Source organism: Meleagris gallopavo, chromosome 4, assembly GCF_905368555.1.
Source record: "Meleagris gallopavo chromosome 4, MGAL_WU_HG_1.1, whole genome shotgun sequence".
Lineage (NCBI taxonomy): Eukaryota > Metazoa > Chordata > Aves > Galliformes > Phasianidae > Meleagris > Meleagris gallopavo.
The window spans coordinates 35,550,161-35,566,050 of NC_139407.1; the positions used below are offsets into that span (position 1 = coordinate 35,550,161).

Below are 15,890 nucleotides of genomic sequence, written 5' to 3' on the forward strand. Positions count from 1 at the left end.
AATTGATTCATGCTTGCATTTTATTAAAAGCGTATAAAATTCTGAGTTTAGCAGTTTGTAACCGAACAGTAGTACTCTCAATTTAAAAAGTGCTTTTTTTTTTTTGCCTAAAAAGTAACTTAAAAATCTTTCACCAGTACCAACTCCTCATAAACAAAAAGGATAACTTAATCATCGAGGAGCACTGTGTTTTACAATGCTTAACTGTAAACTTTTCTCTTTTGTTAAATATGAGGAAGTGAAACAAATTTGTTAGGCAATGTTTAGGAATATCCTAAAGACTGATTAATAATAGAAAGGGAGCAACCTGACTCCCCTCTCCACCTCCCCATATCAGGAGGTTGGAACTAGGTGATCCTAATGATCCCTTCCAACCCAAATCATTCTATGATTCTATGATACACTTTGACAAGAGAATGTATTTGTTAGGAAACAGCAACAAGGAAGATGAAACTGGTTGCATGGCTAAGGATTTAGAAGGCATCATTGGAAAGAGTAATAATTCAAATTCATTCAAAATAAGTAACATAGAAAAACCACATTATAATTTTGGTAGAATTTTGGTACAGTTTAATTAATATCAGATGCTAAATCTATGTTTGAATCTTCTCTTTCATCATAAGTCCTAGCGTTCATGGTGAGTTATTAAAGTAATTGTGTATTTTCTCCTACTGCATGAGCTGTGATTTTGAGGACACCAGAAACCAGAGCAAAAGTAAACAGATAAATAGTCTGGTAGATGTTTGCAAAGGTAGCAAACAATGTTAATATGGGCTGTCCTGCAATTGAGGCACTTGCATTTGGCACATCTGAGTGAGCTATGGTGATTTTTTTACAATATTAATGTTTTAATTAGGTTTTAGCAGAAATGTGACAGTTAATCTTTGTTTAGGCATTGTAAGGATTCACTGATCCTGAAGAATTAGTATTTCAATATAATAGAAATATGGTAGGTGATAGGGTAGAAGTATGGGTAGTTATCTTGCTAATTGCTGCTTAGTGATGGATCTCTCTGACTACTAAACCTCATCAGACTGTAATTGAAGTAGAATAGCAAGTCTTAACAAAGAATCTAGGCTCTTAGGAAGTTGTTAACACTTATTTATAGCCATCGAGTAACAGCAAAATGGTCAAGTGAATCCAAGAGTCATCTTTTTCATCCATCTGAATATAATTTCCTGAGGACTCATGTTTTTAAGACTTCCTTACCTCACCAAAAGGGACAAGAAATTACAAGCTGTGTGACATGCGTGCCTGTGGATTAGGCACGTTTTGGATCAATCTATAGAGTGAAAACTCTGTAGAATATTTCAAAACAAATTTCTTCTTTACATTAATTTTAGTCTTGGAGATAGTCATGTCGTATTTGTATTTTATAGTAGGTGGGCTTTTTCAGAAATTGGGTCTCCATTTTTACTGCTGGAATATTTAAAAATCAATTGTGTTTTTATATGTGTTGATGAGATTATTGGGATGCTGTTCCTTCTCTAGTACATTTCAAAATTACTCAGTGCTATTACCTAACAGCCCAACGTATTTTAGTAAGTTACCTGATTAATTGCTTACAGTATTTGCAGAAGTCAGGAAATGAAGCATCATGGTCAGTTCTCATGATTTTATTGCAATGCTTTCAAAGACATGTAATTTAGATCATTTTCTGCTATTATGTTTTTAGGTCTTGCAGTTGTGAGGAAAAGGCAGGAGATGTGATTCAGAAGACTGACAGGAATAGAAAGCAAAGAATCATAGAACTAGCTCAATCAGGTTGCCAAGTGCCTGACCTTTAACGTCTCCAGGGGCAGGGCACCGACCACTTCTTTTGGAAACCTGTGCTAGTGCCTCACCAAACTTATTGTGATAAAAACTTCTTCCTTATAGTCAGCCTAAATCTCCCCCCTCTTTAAATTCAAAACCATTTTCACTTATCCTATTAAAAAAAAAACAAAAACAAAAACCACTATGTCCCCTTCTTTCTTCTAGCCCCCTTTAGATACTAAAAGGCCACTGTCACGTTTCCCCAAGCCTTCTCTTCTCCAAGCTGAGCAGCCCCAGCTCTCTCAGCCTGTTCCTGTGGGTAGGAATCAGGAAAGACTCAAAATAAATAAACACCTCAAGACAGTGGTAACACTTCTTAGGATCTATCTTGTAACTGTTCAGTATAAATAGCATTATGAAGATAGAAAACGAAGTCTGATTCAAGAGTTAGTTTTGTTCTTCATGTACATTAGGGTTTGTGTTTCTGTAATGGAATGCGAGAGTATTTGTTTTTTCAGTAAACACATCAGTTTAAAATTTTTTCATAAAACAACTTTCACTCATGGCTATTCTTGAAGATTAGTTGGTCATGAGGCAAAAAAAAATAACAATAATTAAAAAGAAAAGGACAATGTTAAAGGAAAAAAATGGAAAAACCCTGATCTAAAAAAAAAAAAAAAAAAATAGAGAAAGCTATTTTATCTTTCTGCTGTACATGCATATTGTCCTCTTGACTAAGTTTTTATGCATCTTTTACTGTGTTTCTGTTCATTAGTGTCTCCAGACAGAGGTAGTTTAGCTTTTAATTAAAATACAATTTTCAGGTTTTTTACTGTGTTAATGAGACAGCAAAAATGATTTCATTGAAAGAGGAACAGATATGTAGGCCTTACAGCAGTGCAAGTTAGAGCCTCATTAGTTGCTAATTATGCAGAACATTGTATATAAATAGAGCTGTTATGGCATTAAAAAAAAAAGCCTCAATGCATTACCTAAAGACATAAAATGTTTACAGTCTGTTCTGAGTATGGTATAATGTCTTAGTGAAGTAATTAATGGCATATTTAACAGTGACACTATCACAATCACAATTCCTTTGCCAGGTACGTGTTGAGGGCAAACGAATGTTAAAAAAAAAAAAAAAAAGTCTTTGAGAAGTAGGTTATTTGTTCACTAATAAATATGAGAGTATTAGAAGATAAAGGAGGAACACATGATTTATTTGTAAGTTGGAATAATGTCTCTTTCTGACAAGGGTGGAGTGCATAGTATTTTTATTTTCTGTTTTTCCAAAATTACGAGTGAGATGCCAGAAGTCCAAACTGTCACTTCCAAAAAGAGCAGATTCCTGAGCACTGAGGTCCCTCTTCTGATAACTAAGGTGGAAAGGGTTTTGGAAATCTTGTTTTTAGATATAAAAATAACAAACAGGACCAATTATACAAACAAGGTGAAAAAAAGAATTTTTTATTTGACTGTAAGGGCCCAGGTAATTAGGCATATTGAAAATAATACTCTTATAGCAAATTAAAAATGTTTCTTATATGTTGAAATTTAAACTCTATTTTCACTCTGATTAACGAGAACTGCATATGCAGCTTTTCAGTTAATTATTATAAATAATAAACATCATTATGCTTCCATAAAGTGATTCTTCATACTAAGAATAAAGGAGTAAACAGAAAGAATAAGTTCAGCTGCTTGGTCTCAGTGCCACAGCAGCCTTGGTAGGGGAATGGCTAAAGGAGAACATTACATTTGGGAAAACATACTGGCTATGAAACCAGTCTAGCAGATCAGAAATAATTTGGTTTTCGGTAGAAAAAATATTGTGAAAAGCTGGAGAAGGTGAGGAGGCAGATGAGGAAGTGTTTATGCAAATAAGAAAGTCCTTGAAAATGATCTGAGCATTACTCATGATGATTTCACTCACTGTTGTATTGACTAGCAACCGCAGAGCCACAGAATCAATTATAAGTTTAAAAATACAAAAAGCTATTTCCTTGATCAATTTGTTCAGCAGTCAAAAAGTTAGAGTTTGTTCTGGGTAAATATTTTGGAATGATGATTAAGTGAGAAAGCGGTTAATGTCTTGCTGTTGGTAGGTAAATTTGAATGATTTTGCAATTAATTCTATGCTTTATTTCACATGTGTGACACTTGGTGAAATAATCTAGAATTATGGAAAATAAAGCATCTGTATATGCAGCACTGCATGTACTAATGACATCATCAGCTATATTGGGAGGAAGAGTTAATGTCTTGCCAGACTGTATTTTGGCAGATAGACAATGGAGCTATTTATTACTTGTGGGTGAGGATTTTTTTTAGCTCATTGGTGAAATTAATGTTGTCTTCATAAATAGTCTAGGTCAGCCACAGATGAAGCCTTGAGATACCTGTTACATTGTGGATGCAGTCAAAGAAATGACAATGCCAGCCTTGCAGATAACTCACCAATTTTCTTAGTTTCTAACTGGCAGATGTGTGTGCATCTGTGTATATCTGTATTGATTATTTTTCCTGATCACTGAGTCCTAAACTTTTTATTACTTTTGTCAGCATGAATGCCAAACCCTGGCTGGGATAATGCTTCTTCTAAAGAATGAATAGAGTTAGTACAAATTTGCTGAAGAATCAATATGTATTAAAAGCAAAGGTAATCAATTATGTATAACAAACTTGCCCATAAAAATTGGTAGCACACTTCCTGTACTGGAAGTATTGAGCCCATTAAAAGAAGTACTTTCCAAAATGCTTTCAACCTTTGCTAAAGGACTTTTCTCTTGCTATATGACTATGCAGAGAAGTGATCTTAGGCCAGCTATGGATCTAGAACAAACTAGCAAATATTTGTGGCTGCTCATAGATACGTTGCCTCTAGTAAGATAATACAGTCTATCTTAGTAGATCTTACATCCTACTTCCATGTTTTGTCTTTCTTGGAGGAAGAGAATGCCTGTAGCATGGTGCAAATTGTGTACTTTTAGTATAATTTTTGTCTACATTGAAGTAACTTGTTCATCTAGCCATGATCATGGTTCAGTTCAGATGTGCCTGGGTTGTGGCAATTAATAGACTATGTATTTCCTTATCATAAGTAATCTAGTTGCCTCTAGGTAATTTCTGGGTGCAATGTCTTTAGCTGAACGAAACTGTAAATTACAGTCAATTCAGATTCCTTGTAAAACCCTCAAATTTGGTGCATTCAAATAGAAATTTATTCAGTAGAAACTCGTGAACTTTTTAGCAGTGCAGCTCTGAGTCACCAGTGTACAGCAGTCCACTGGTCATCTGAAAATCAGTATTTATTGCTATTTTCAGCTAAGTATTTTGAAATACTTTGTGTTAAGAGGTGCCGTGGTATGTAGACATCTGCCTGTGTCATCTTATACAAGAGGAAAGCTACAAAGCTAATGCAAATCCTACTTTCTATTCTGCTCTGCCTATCTCAGAAAGGCAAGCATGTTCTGTTCTGCAAGTCATCCATCCTTAATCTAGCTTTTTGTTTAACAGCTGCAATCATCTTTTGGTCAGTCTGTTTCTTTGGCAGATGCTGTACACCAGGCAGGCAGACTCTGCACAATATGCTGCTCATGGTTTCAGGGTTTAAGCTGCTTAGGCTTCAGTCCACAGCTGTCTTCCACCTTCATTCTTCCCTACGTACAACAGGCCTGCATTCTTCTTCTCCATCCTCTGGCAGTGAGACGTGGCCAAAATGTTCCATTTGTGTTTTGCAATATGCTGTTGGTAGTGGTGGTTGCTATAATTTACATAACTTACTTTTGCAGACCTGAGATGAAGCTGGGGAAGAGTTTCACAAATAGCCACTGCAGAACAGCTGAAAAGGGTTGCATAGAAGTCCTTTCTTTACTGACCATAAAGTATGGCCATAGAAAGCAAGGGTCCATGTTTGGGGAGAGCTTCAACATAAACATTACTCTGGATATTAAAAAAGTTTATATTTGAAATTAATTATCAGTGTGGCAAGTGAGTGACTCAGAAACTTTCCAGATATAAAAATAATTCCTATACAGTATAATGCAGTTGCATTCCTAACTTTCAAAATGGCGGTTTCTATCTGTGCTGTATAAATATAAATCGAAATACAGCAGAATTAGATTATTGGCTGACTGTGTAGCAGAATATAAGGAAATAAGTCTTCATTTCCTCATCCACTATGTTTTGTGGAGAAAACAGATGATGGATTCAATGTTCTTAGTATAGAATATAAAGTAAAAGTGTGGCTAGTGAAGAATCTTTCTAGGAAAAATAGAGAACCCTGTATGGATAGATACAAGTCAAGATGAAATAAAGAAACTAAGAGTAGTGCTTACTAGGGAGTTGGGGATCCCTCCTACTAGTATGTCTATAATCATTGTTAGAATATGAGCACAGAACTTCTTAGGTAGTAAAATACATCTACAAAGCTAATCCACACGAGCTTTCACAATAGATCTCATTGAAGGGACTGGTAGGAACAGATGAATCCTTAATGCATTAATTACTTCATTCTCTTTCTAATTTTTTTTTTTTTTGTCTTTTACTTCATTTGTTTCTTTTATCTTATAAATTTCCTCTACTGAACCAACTGTTTTCACCTTTTTTCTTTTTTTTTTAATTTATTTTCTTCTAGCAAATAAATTGTAATAGAGCCTAGGCACATGGTCCACAAAGCAGTTGTATTCATTATAAGGAATATTACCAGCTGTTTAAATTGAGAGACAGTGTTGGAGAATTGCATGGCTTGGGACTGGTTTTCTAAGAGATGTGCAGAAGGAAAATATTCAGAAAGTGAGAGAAGATATAGAAGCATCCTTCGCGTAATGGTAGTACTGATTCTGTTTGTTGCCCACCTCCAGGAATCCGGGCCTCATTTTCCCTTTCTGAGATGTTTGGGGACTGATGTCTCTAGTATACTAGAGGAGGAGGTCTCATTAAAAACAGACTTCATTCAGCATCTGGCTTGCAAGTTTCAGTTCTCTTTTCTCAAGTTGATGATACTTTTGCTCATCACTGTGCTTTAGCTACTTTGTACTTGAGGCCTTTTCTCTTCTTCTTCCTCATTAACTTAACAGACAATTTTAACCAAGAAAAGAGAAGATAGCTATCTTGTGCTTTCATGAAAATCCATGACTGAGAAGTGGAGGGATGGCTAATGTATGGCTCACTGAGAAGAAGCACACACAGTGCAAATTTAAAATTCAAAGCCCATCTATTCCAAGGGCACTTGCCAGCCCATAAGTATTAGCAGTAGCCAGTGCCCTCCTGCTTCCTCCAGTCCCTTTAACCAGTGAAAGATTGGGAAGGTAGCTGGAAGTAACCGGAGACTGGAAAAAGCACTGAAGGTCTCTCGCTTACCATGGGGAGATCGTGGGAAAGATACGGAGAAGGAGAAGTAGGGAATACTGCAGTGGAAGGAAAACATCACAAAAGAAACAGGACAAATGAAATTTGTGCCGCGGGAGACTACATAGTTGTTTCATTAGCTGGATAGTATTGCTGCATCAAATATTTGACAAAAAGATGTGACAAAACTTTTTGGTTTTAAATCCAATGTGTTCTCATCTTCTGCACCAAACCAATTATTCTTTTTTTTTTCTAGCTTGCTGTTTGTATGACAAACTCTGAATTACTGTATGCATGGCAGTGATGGCCACAGGGAGATGGTGGGGCAGATCTCCATAAACAGTAAGGAAAAGTCTCTGCGTTGTTTTTCCGTATTCCTATCTTTCTTTATCAGAGTGTCCTGCTGTTTGGACATAAGACTAGAGGGCGTAAGATTCAAGGACTAGAGAGGGCTAGCAAACTTCACTAAATCATATATGCTAGAAAATTTTGATGAATACAAATAATTATGTTTTATTTAAAGCATTCAGTTCTATTAATCTCAAGGAAAAAAATTTTGGTCAAAAATTTTTTGAATTTGGTTGAAAATTATTCCTCCTAAGATTTTGAAACCTGATTACTTTCTTATTTATATGCTTATACAACCTCTGGCTTTCCTTTGAGCCCTGATCATGGGAGCTAGAGATACGTTCCTGACACTGAAAGAGCTGAAGTCCTTACTCCCATCCCACGACGTAATGTGTGAGCTCTGTGTCACAAGACACAGAGTAGCTGTAGGATGAGGCTACTGTCAAAATACAGCTATTTCCAAATGGCAGTAGCCTCCAAAGAGCTGCAGGAGGCCTCAGGTTGACCTGCTCTGCAGGCTGCCGTCTGCGTATTGTGTTCATTGCCCTTGCAGCACATGCTTTACAACCGTTTGCTGGCTTTTGGGAATAACTGGCAGGATCTTTTCTAGTTGTCCCATCACTATATATATTAAATTTTTTAACTAAATTGTGAAGTATGATAGTTTCAGTGGTTTAGTTCAACGATAGCAATTAGAAAGTGATAGGGTATTATAATAAGGATATAATAATTATTACCAATAAGACACAGTATTCAATAATTAATGGCAATGAAATAGTGTCTAGTTCAATCAGAGTGTTACAGGGACTTCCACAATCCCTTTTTGAACTTGAAATTGAGTTTCCTTGTTAGCTGTATGGTGTTACAACATAAATAGTCAGTAGAAGAATGAGATGGCATCTGTTAACTTGTGTTTTTCCTTTTTTCTTTACCAGGCAGGAGAAGCATCCTCACAATCCTTAATTGCCTAGAGAGTAAGAACATTTTTTTTGTCCTGGCTTTTCTTTTTTTCTTTCTGAAACCATTAAGGAGAGTCTTGTATTACCAAATACATGCAACTAATCTATTTTACGGTTATTTAAATCTGATCTTTGGAAACGCTTTCTGCAGAGGTTTTGATATTATTCGTTTTCATTATGAAATAAATAACCTGTATGATGGAGTATTTATTAATGGAAATTATTTCATGTATTGGATCGATGATGGAATCAGCTAGTGGGGAAAAAAAAAGCTCTGGTAGATTAATCTTGATTAGCAAATTTATGGATCAGAATGGTTTGGGTGATGGTAATGCATTGGGACAAATCTTTATTTTTATAGCTACTTTTTAATTGAAAAAATGACTCAGGTTATAATTCAAAGACTCTTCTCTATTTCTTCATTAATTCACATATTTATTAAGAAAAATATGCCACTGCTAAATGTCTATGAAAAACATTGAATTAATTCTAGGTGATTCTAATAATGATGAAAAATTAAGATCCTACTGTTCAGCCTAATGTACTGCTTTTAAATGATAATTTTTATAATATAATGAAGGAAACACTGGATATTCTTGCAAAAAAGTTATGGACAATGCTCTTTTCAGTACCATGCATATAATATCTCCTTTTTTTTTTTAATTTATTATCACATGTAAATGATTCAAAAAAGTCATAGATTGATAAGAAGTGCTAGTTCATATAAGATACCTCAGTATTCTTAGATATTATTCTGATATTTTTATTTACTCTTCGTATGTGAAAACTTTCAGCTTAGTAAATATAAGCATTTCTGTTCCTATGAAGCAGACTTTTTAAAAACTATAAAATTATAAAAGATTAATAAAGACTTTGCTGTGTAACTTATACCATGAAGGCCGTGTGATGTGTCAATAAACCTATGCAGTAAAGGTTTACTCATATCCACTTTTTTGTTATATGTAAATGTGTGCAGAATTAAAACTTCTGAGATATTCCTATTCCTCATAGGAGAAACCATATTTCTTTAGATAATTTTGTACCACATTTTGTCATTTGTAGACACTCCTTCAAACTCTGAATTCGTTAAGTCAAATTAGAAGCTTCAGTTTTATTCTAGGATTTTCAACAAGTTTCTGTCATGAAGGTGAGATAAATATGAAATCATTTATATGGTTTTATGTTAATTGTTTATGTTAGTCTTTGCAGTGGCATTCACAAATGCTTGATTACAGTGATTACAGTGACAAAAAGAACTTGTTGGGAAGCCTACATGTGTGGAAAATTGTCTGATATAAAAGTGCTGATACAAAACCACTTACTGCTTTCAGTTTTCTCTGCTGCACCATCGTTTTAGTGCTCTTGTCTTGACTCCATTTAATTTCTGTGACAGGATATCTATTTCACTTGTGAGTTACATAGAAAAACTGAGATAGTACTAATAACATCCAGAGATGTTCTTCTGAAATAGAGAAAATATTCCAAAACAGGAACATTTAAGAATTAAAAGTAAAATGTGAGCTTACCTGGTGTGAAATGCTGTTAAGCTTGTAAATTCTACTAAGTCAATGGAGATCTCTTTTGTGTTATAGAGAGTATTTGGTTCATTTTTAAAATTAATTCCAGTTAGGCACTGACAGCTGTCTAGGTGATTGAAAACTGTTTACCTGAATTCTCAAATCTTTGTCCAAGGAGCAGAATTACATTTGTTAGGCAATTCATTAAACATAGTGATTACGATTGTTTAGATGATGAAATGCATTTGAAGCAGGTTAAAGTCAGCCCTAGAGATATAAGTGGTTAAGAGTTTAAACCCATATATCAATACATAAGTAAGCATATTGTCTTTGGGAATTCCAGGGCATGTTTCAGAAATGCTTCCAAAATTACAGAATAATAAGAACTAACGTGCATCATCTTACAAAAATCCAGGCCTTGCTTAAATTTGTCCAAAATATTTCTCAAAATATCCATTTCTTCACATCTTTTTTTTTAACCTCAGAATACTCTTATTCCTGTAATTTTCTCCTCTCCTCTGTGAAATAAACATAAAACATAACAGCAGGTGAGGAGAAAAATATCCTGTGTTTTGTATCATGTTGTTAGTTTGTAAAGAAGAATTTTGTAGTGTGTGACAGTGTGGTGTCCTATATAGCTAGAAGTCAACAGAAATGTCCAATAAGTTCTATGGCCCATAGAAGTTATGGTGCAGTTCATACTGACTCTGATTTGCAGGCACTGAGGAACAAGACAAAGGCAGAGGCCTATTACTGGATATTACAGAGAACTTCTGATGTTATCCTCAAATGCGGACTCACCTGCAGCTTCATTCACATCACTGCTGGAGCACATGGTCCTCAGTGCAGAATTAGTAAGTCCCTGAGTTTTACTGTCATTTATACTGCAACATGGTTATAGCATTGTTTATTTTAGAGCGATTCTGCAGGATTCACATACAATTCATGTAATCTCAAAATACTCAAAAATCTCTGTCTTTGAGTGTTTTTTTTGCTTTTTACAGTTTACCTGGAATGTCAATAATCTTAAGAGAATATCATGCCTTTTTGTTAAAACAGTGAAAGAGGGACATAAGAGCTAGTTCTTTAATGTTTCAAGCATTAAACACTTAGGATTCTTTTGTTAAGTGAAAAGAGAGACAATCTCAGACTGGTCAAAACAGCTGATAAACTTTTATGCCCTTCTTTTCAATGCCATAGGATCACACCTATTTTATCAAACTGATGAGACAGCCTCGTGACCCTCCCTGATGAGATATAGTAGTGTTTCTAGACCTGATTTCCTGGACAGTGATGTAATAGCAAAGTATAAGTATATTGTTAGTTGATAGTTTGGTTTTACCAAAAATAGTCCAAAAGAAGGAAGGTACCACAGAGACTTTCTTTTAGCAGCTGGGATTATTAATGCAGATGTTATTGCATAACTGCTGTATAGATTTTTCCCAGATCCTTCGTTTCATTTTTTATTTTTATTTTTTTCCTAGAATTCATGAAAAAGTGAACACAGTAAACTTAGGGAAGAACGTAAATTCCAAGTGGATGTTAGCTGTCATCCTGATGTGAAAAGACATCAATGATATAAGAACTTATTTGAACAAAAATGAGGCAATAGTTAGAAATGTATTTTTTGCAAGTAGCTACAGAGAATTCTGAAACATGGTTGTTCTCTTCATCATGTACCTCTGTGATGATCCTGATAGAATAATAGCTCTGAGTTTTCATACTCTATTTACTTCATCAGTAGAACAAAATTTCTACAGAAGAGATGAACAAGATGAGGCAGCTTGCGAGATTTAACCTACTTTCTTTACATAGGTACGATAATGTGAAAACAATCCTCATATTTTTACTGTGAATACTAACATTTTTATCTACATACCAAAGATGTGAAAGGAATAACAAAGAATTCGTATTTGTTATCCAGATCTACTTTCTAGAGCACAAATTGATAATCTGTTCTCTATTTTGTTTATTAAAACGAGTAAATCCCTTGACTTAAATGAATTGATACCTGTGAAAATGTAATGTAGATGAAAGCAAGGTTAAGCATCCAGATGCTGAAAGTATGGACACTTAGAGCACCTATAGCATGTTGAAAAAGTGTTTAGGTCTTTGTAGCAACAGAAATTGCTTACCTGGCAAGATCTGGGTATGTGAAATATCCTCCTTTACTCTAATTTTTGTAGTGAATGTTTAATATTCTTGTCTGATAGACAGTAGTGTAATGCCCCTCATTCAGTCTTGTATTATTAATGGCCTCATTATTCAAGTTAAATATTTTGAGAATCAGTGCAAAAACACTGAATACTGTGGAAGTACTCCACTCCAAGATGTGGGTGCCTACTTATCCAACAGCACATGAATGCCTGAATTTATGTGATGAACAGGTTCCTGAACTAGGAATTAATTTGGATTTATTTGTTTTATTTCTGGGGGGAGAGGAGATTGCTAAATTTTTCCTACCTATATGCCTGAAAAGTCCTACTGAGTTCATTTTATTGCAGATGTTTTTTCTCAGGCAGTTTCCTCACAAACCCGTAACTGGCTCACGTGCTTTTTTCCATAAAGATTATCCTGGTAGTTGAAAACAGTTGGAGAATAGCATTCAGACTGGGGAACTTTACTTAATCGTTGTTCTTAATGCAGTTAATATCTGAAAAGTATCCCTCTATACTGGCAATAAAAAACAGTGAAGGTTAAAAGAAACACTGTAAAAAAATAAAATTGTTATATAAGGTGCCAGGGACATATAACAAATCTAATACTTAATAGATCTCAGAAAGTTTCTATTTTCAAAAGAGAAAAGCAAAACTGTATGTGATAAGCTACAGTGACTTTCCTTAGTCTATAAGGAAGATAAAATCCCAGGAAACACGCTTTTTTTTGGTTGGATAAAAGAATGCTTAGTGGAACCATTTAACATGGTACTAAAAGGAAGTTAGTAATTACTCTTGGGTAAAATGACAAGATCTGTTGCACTGCAGAAACATGGGTGAAACTGTGTACAATTCATAATGAAAGATAATCCAGAAATTAAAGTGGAAGGCCAAAATGAGAGTAAAGTTGTTATCTAGTTTTAGTAAAAAGAAATACAACTGGAAGAAAAGTTAACTGCAAAGCACAACAAATATATGTAAGCACATGTTAATAAGCTTCTCTGAATTTCTTCATTTTGTAAGCATTCATTATACTCTCCATCTTCAGCTGGAGAAAAAACTGAAAAACAGAGTATATAGTCCCCTGAATGACAGTTCTGATAAGCCATAGTGACAGCCTGGCTTGTGTAAGCAGGAAACGAAGGGAGCAGAACTGCAGCCATTTTCATATTCTCTGAAGGAAATTAATCACATCTCCAGAAATATCAAAGACTGAAGCAGTAACTTGAATAGAGGATTTTTGTAGCACTCATCAAGTGTGATAATGTAAAAAAAATGAGCTAATCTATTAAAGTACTGTACTCATTCCTACTAGTAACTACATTCTGGGGAAAGGCATGCCACACACTGCAGCCTACAACTACTTAGCAGTTGGAAAATGCTTTTATTCCAAAACAGTGTCTCCTCTACATGCTGTGACATACATAGGAGTGTGTCATACATGGAAGACTTCTTCTGCCTTATGAGCCATATATATATGGTATATGGTTGTATATGTATATAAAAGCCTTATATATATATAACCATATAAATACATGATTAAATGTGCTGCTCTCTAAATGGGAGTAACGTCAGGATTCCAGCCCAAGAGTAAAAAATTTAATCTCAAAAGCACATTATGCAATGCTTTAGCAAAAAGTGAGTCTTTCCTCCTAAACATTTGAAACAAGTGTGCAGCTTTTGATTGTTTTCATCATATCTACCTAGGCTATGCTGAAAACATTTGATTATTTCTATATTCTAAAATAATGAGCGTATTTGTTTCTGCTGACTGGGTCACCTATAAATCAATTGTCATGGCATACTTTCCAGTGGACTGCAGGTATATCACTGACTCAAACTTTTTGTCAAAGTTCTTGATTCTTGTAAGCAAAAGTAACAATAGAAAGAAAAGAAACAAAAGCCTACCAAACGACAGTAGAGAGATACTATCTCTGAGATTGGAAAAAAAAAAAAAAAAAATTCCTATGAAATATACCTAGATGTTTTGATTATTAATTGCAATCTTTAGTTAGTTAATTCTTGGGTGCCCTTGAAACAAGGTAAATGAGATTGTGATTGATAAATAGCCTTGAGATAGAAAGTAGATGAAGCCTATTTTCAGTTTCATTTTTGGTGGTGCCATGTATTAAGGGAAAGACTGTGAATCCAAGAAGACTTTGCCCAATTAAGGAACTGGGGATCAGCTTAGAGAATATACAGAAATCTAAATGCTTTACATGAAAAAAAGTTTAGTTGGTACAACAAAGCTATGCCATGCTTAATAAAGGATTTGAATTTAAATAGCTTTCATTTATAACACATACAACCTTTTTTCAAATATAAAATCATAGTGCTTTTTTTCTCTAAACTTTACTGGGGTTAAATGCATTATGATAAAGTTAATAGTGCTTTCTGTAGTGATATATTATCTGAACTCCATCCCTTTTTTTTTTTTGGGGGGGGGGGGGGGGATATGGGTTATCTATGTCTTCCCAGTTCTCCTTTTTTCATCTTCTGAATTTGTGAGTTGATAGTACTATTTAATGATGCTGGCAGTTGCTTCTGTTTTAGTTAGAAATAATGCTTGATATAATTGGTTTTAATATGTATTATGAACTCCCATTTGAGTTCACTGTACTTAGGTTGTCCCTAAATGTTTCTAACTTTCATTTAAACACGGAATTGTAAATGCATGGGTATTGGCTTGTAAACTTTCTTCAAAAGAGAAAAAAATGTACATATGACAGGTAGAATAACAGAAGCTTCAAAGCCAGCAATCCTATCTCAGTCTTCATTTTTAAGCAGTTATTTGACAGTCATCAGTTAGAATGGTTTACATTAATGTGGCACGCTGATTACATTATTCGCTCCTCCCTCCAGGATTTCTGTTTATATTGTAGGTATTGCTTCTTTCAAGCTTGAGTTTATTGTGTTGTGCTGTGTTTTATGTGTCAATAAAACAGGGGAATGTGGACTATAATGTGACCTTTTTTTTTTATATATTACAGCACATCAAATACTTTTCCACTGCCTGCACAAAGCACACAGAGTACTGGACTGTATTTATTTCAGCATGATTTTTATGGATCTATGGGATACTTTCTTTGGCACTGTATGGCTGACTCTTTAAGCTAGTATGGGTTAGGACATCATAAAGCTTTATCACAGAAGAGTATTAATTTATCTCAGATGGCATCCTTTCAATTTGAGCTTAATGTACACACAGGGATCTATTTTGAAGTCTGGAAGGCAGTTTCAGTAGCAACCAACGGAGTTCTTTGGGTAGGCACAAAGCCACAGTCAAGCCCAGGCAGCACTTTGAATCAAGCTGTTGTTTTGCAAGGAGTTAATTAAAGGGTTCTTCTGCATAGCTGGATATCTTGAGTGAAATATTGTATGCATTTAAACTTTGTAACTTGAGACTGGACTCCTATTACTGTGTGTTTAAAGTTTATTTGAATATTCTCCATCTAAAACAGTCACAGTAATCTTGGGACGGCTAAATAGGTAAAACAAAGCTGATAAACTGTCTTCATAGATACGTTATTCTGTTGTTGAGTAGCCATGTATGCAAGAGAGAAAAAAATAAAGTATTTGTATTCAGTTCAGAACAGTGTGAAAGCTTTTGAAGTAGTTCCCATCCATAAATCACACATGCTGTAGTGTTGCCTGCAATGTTGCAGGGAATGGACTGGAGAAATAGTCAGTTGAACACAGCTGTAAAAAGGAGTTGCTAAAGCATATAACAATGTAGCCACTGGGATCAATTTTTATCATGCTCAGTGACTCAAAGATACTCAATAAGTCATTAACAAGATTAATGA

The 15,890-nt window shown here is 34.8% G+C and overlaps 1 protein-coding gene across 11 annotated transcripts in view; it reads left to right on the forward strand.

Annotated features, from left to right (window-relative positions):
- Positions 1 to 15,890, forward strand: part of LOC104910714 (uncharacterized) — a 288,940-nt gene that overhangs the window by 170,019 nt on the left and 103,031 nt on the right. For 10 of the 11 annotated variants that reach the window (XM_085222846.1, XM_085222850.1, XM_085222849.1 and 7 more), the window contains 3 exons: positions 7,361 to 7,446; positions 8,388 to 8,426; positions 10,647 to 10,782. In XM_085222846.1, coding sequence (XP_085078972.1) covers positions 10,705 to 10,782 — 78 coding nt within the window. In that variant the 5' untranslated portion in view covers positions 7,361 to 7,446; positions 8,388 to 8,426; positions 10,647 to 10,704. Of the gene's footprint in view, positions 1 to 7,360; positions 7,447 to 8,387; positions 8,427 to 9,473; positions 9,559 to 10,646; positions 10,783 to 15,890 lie in introns of those variants that run through there. The other variant, XM_085222857.1, reaches the window with a different exon arrangement.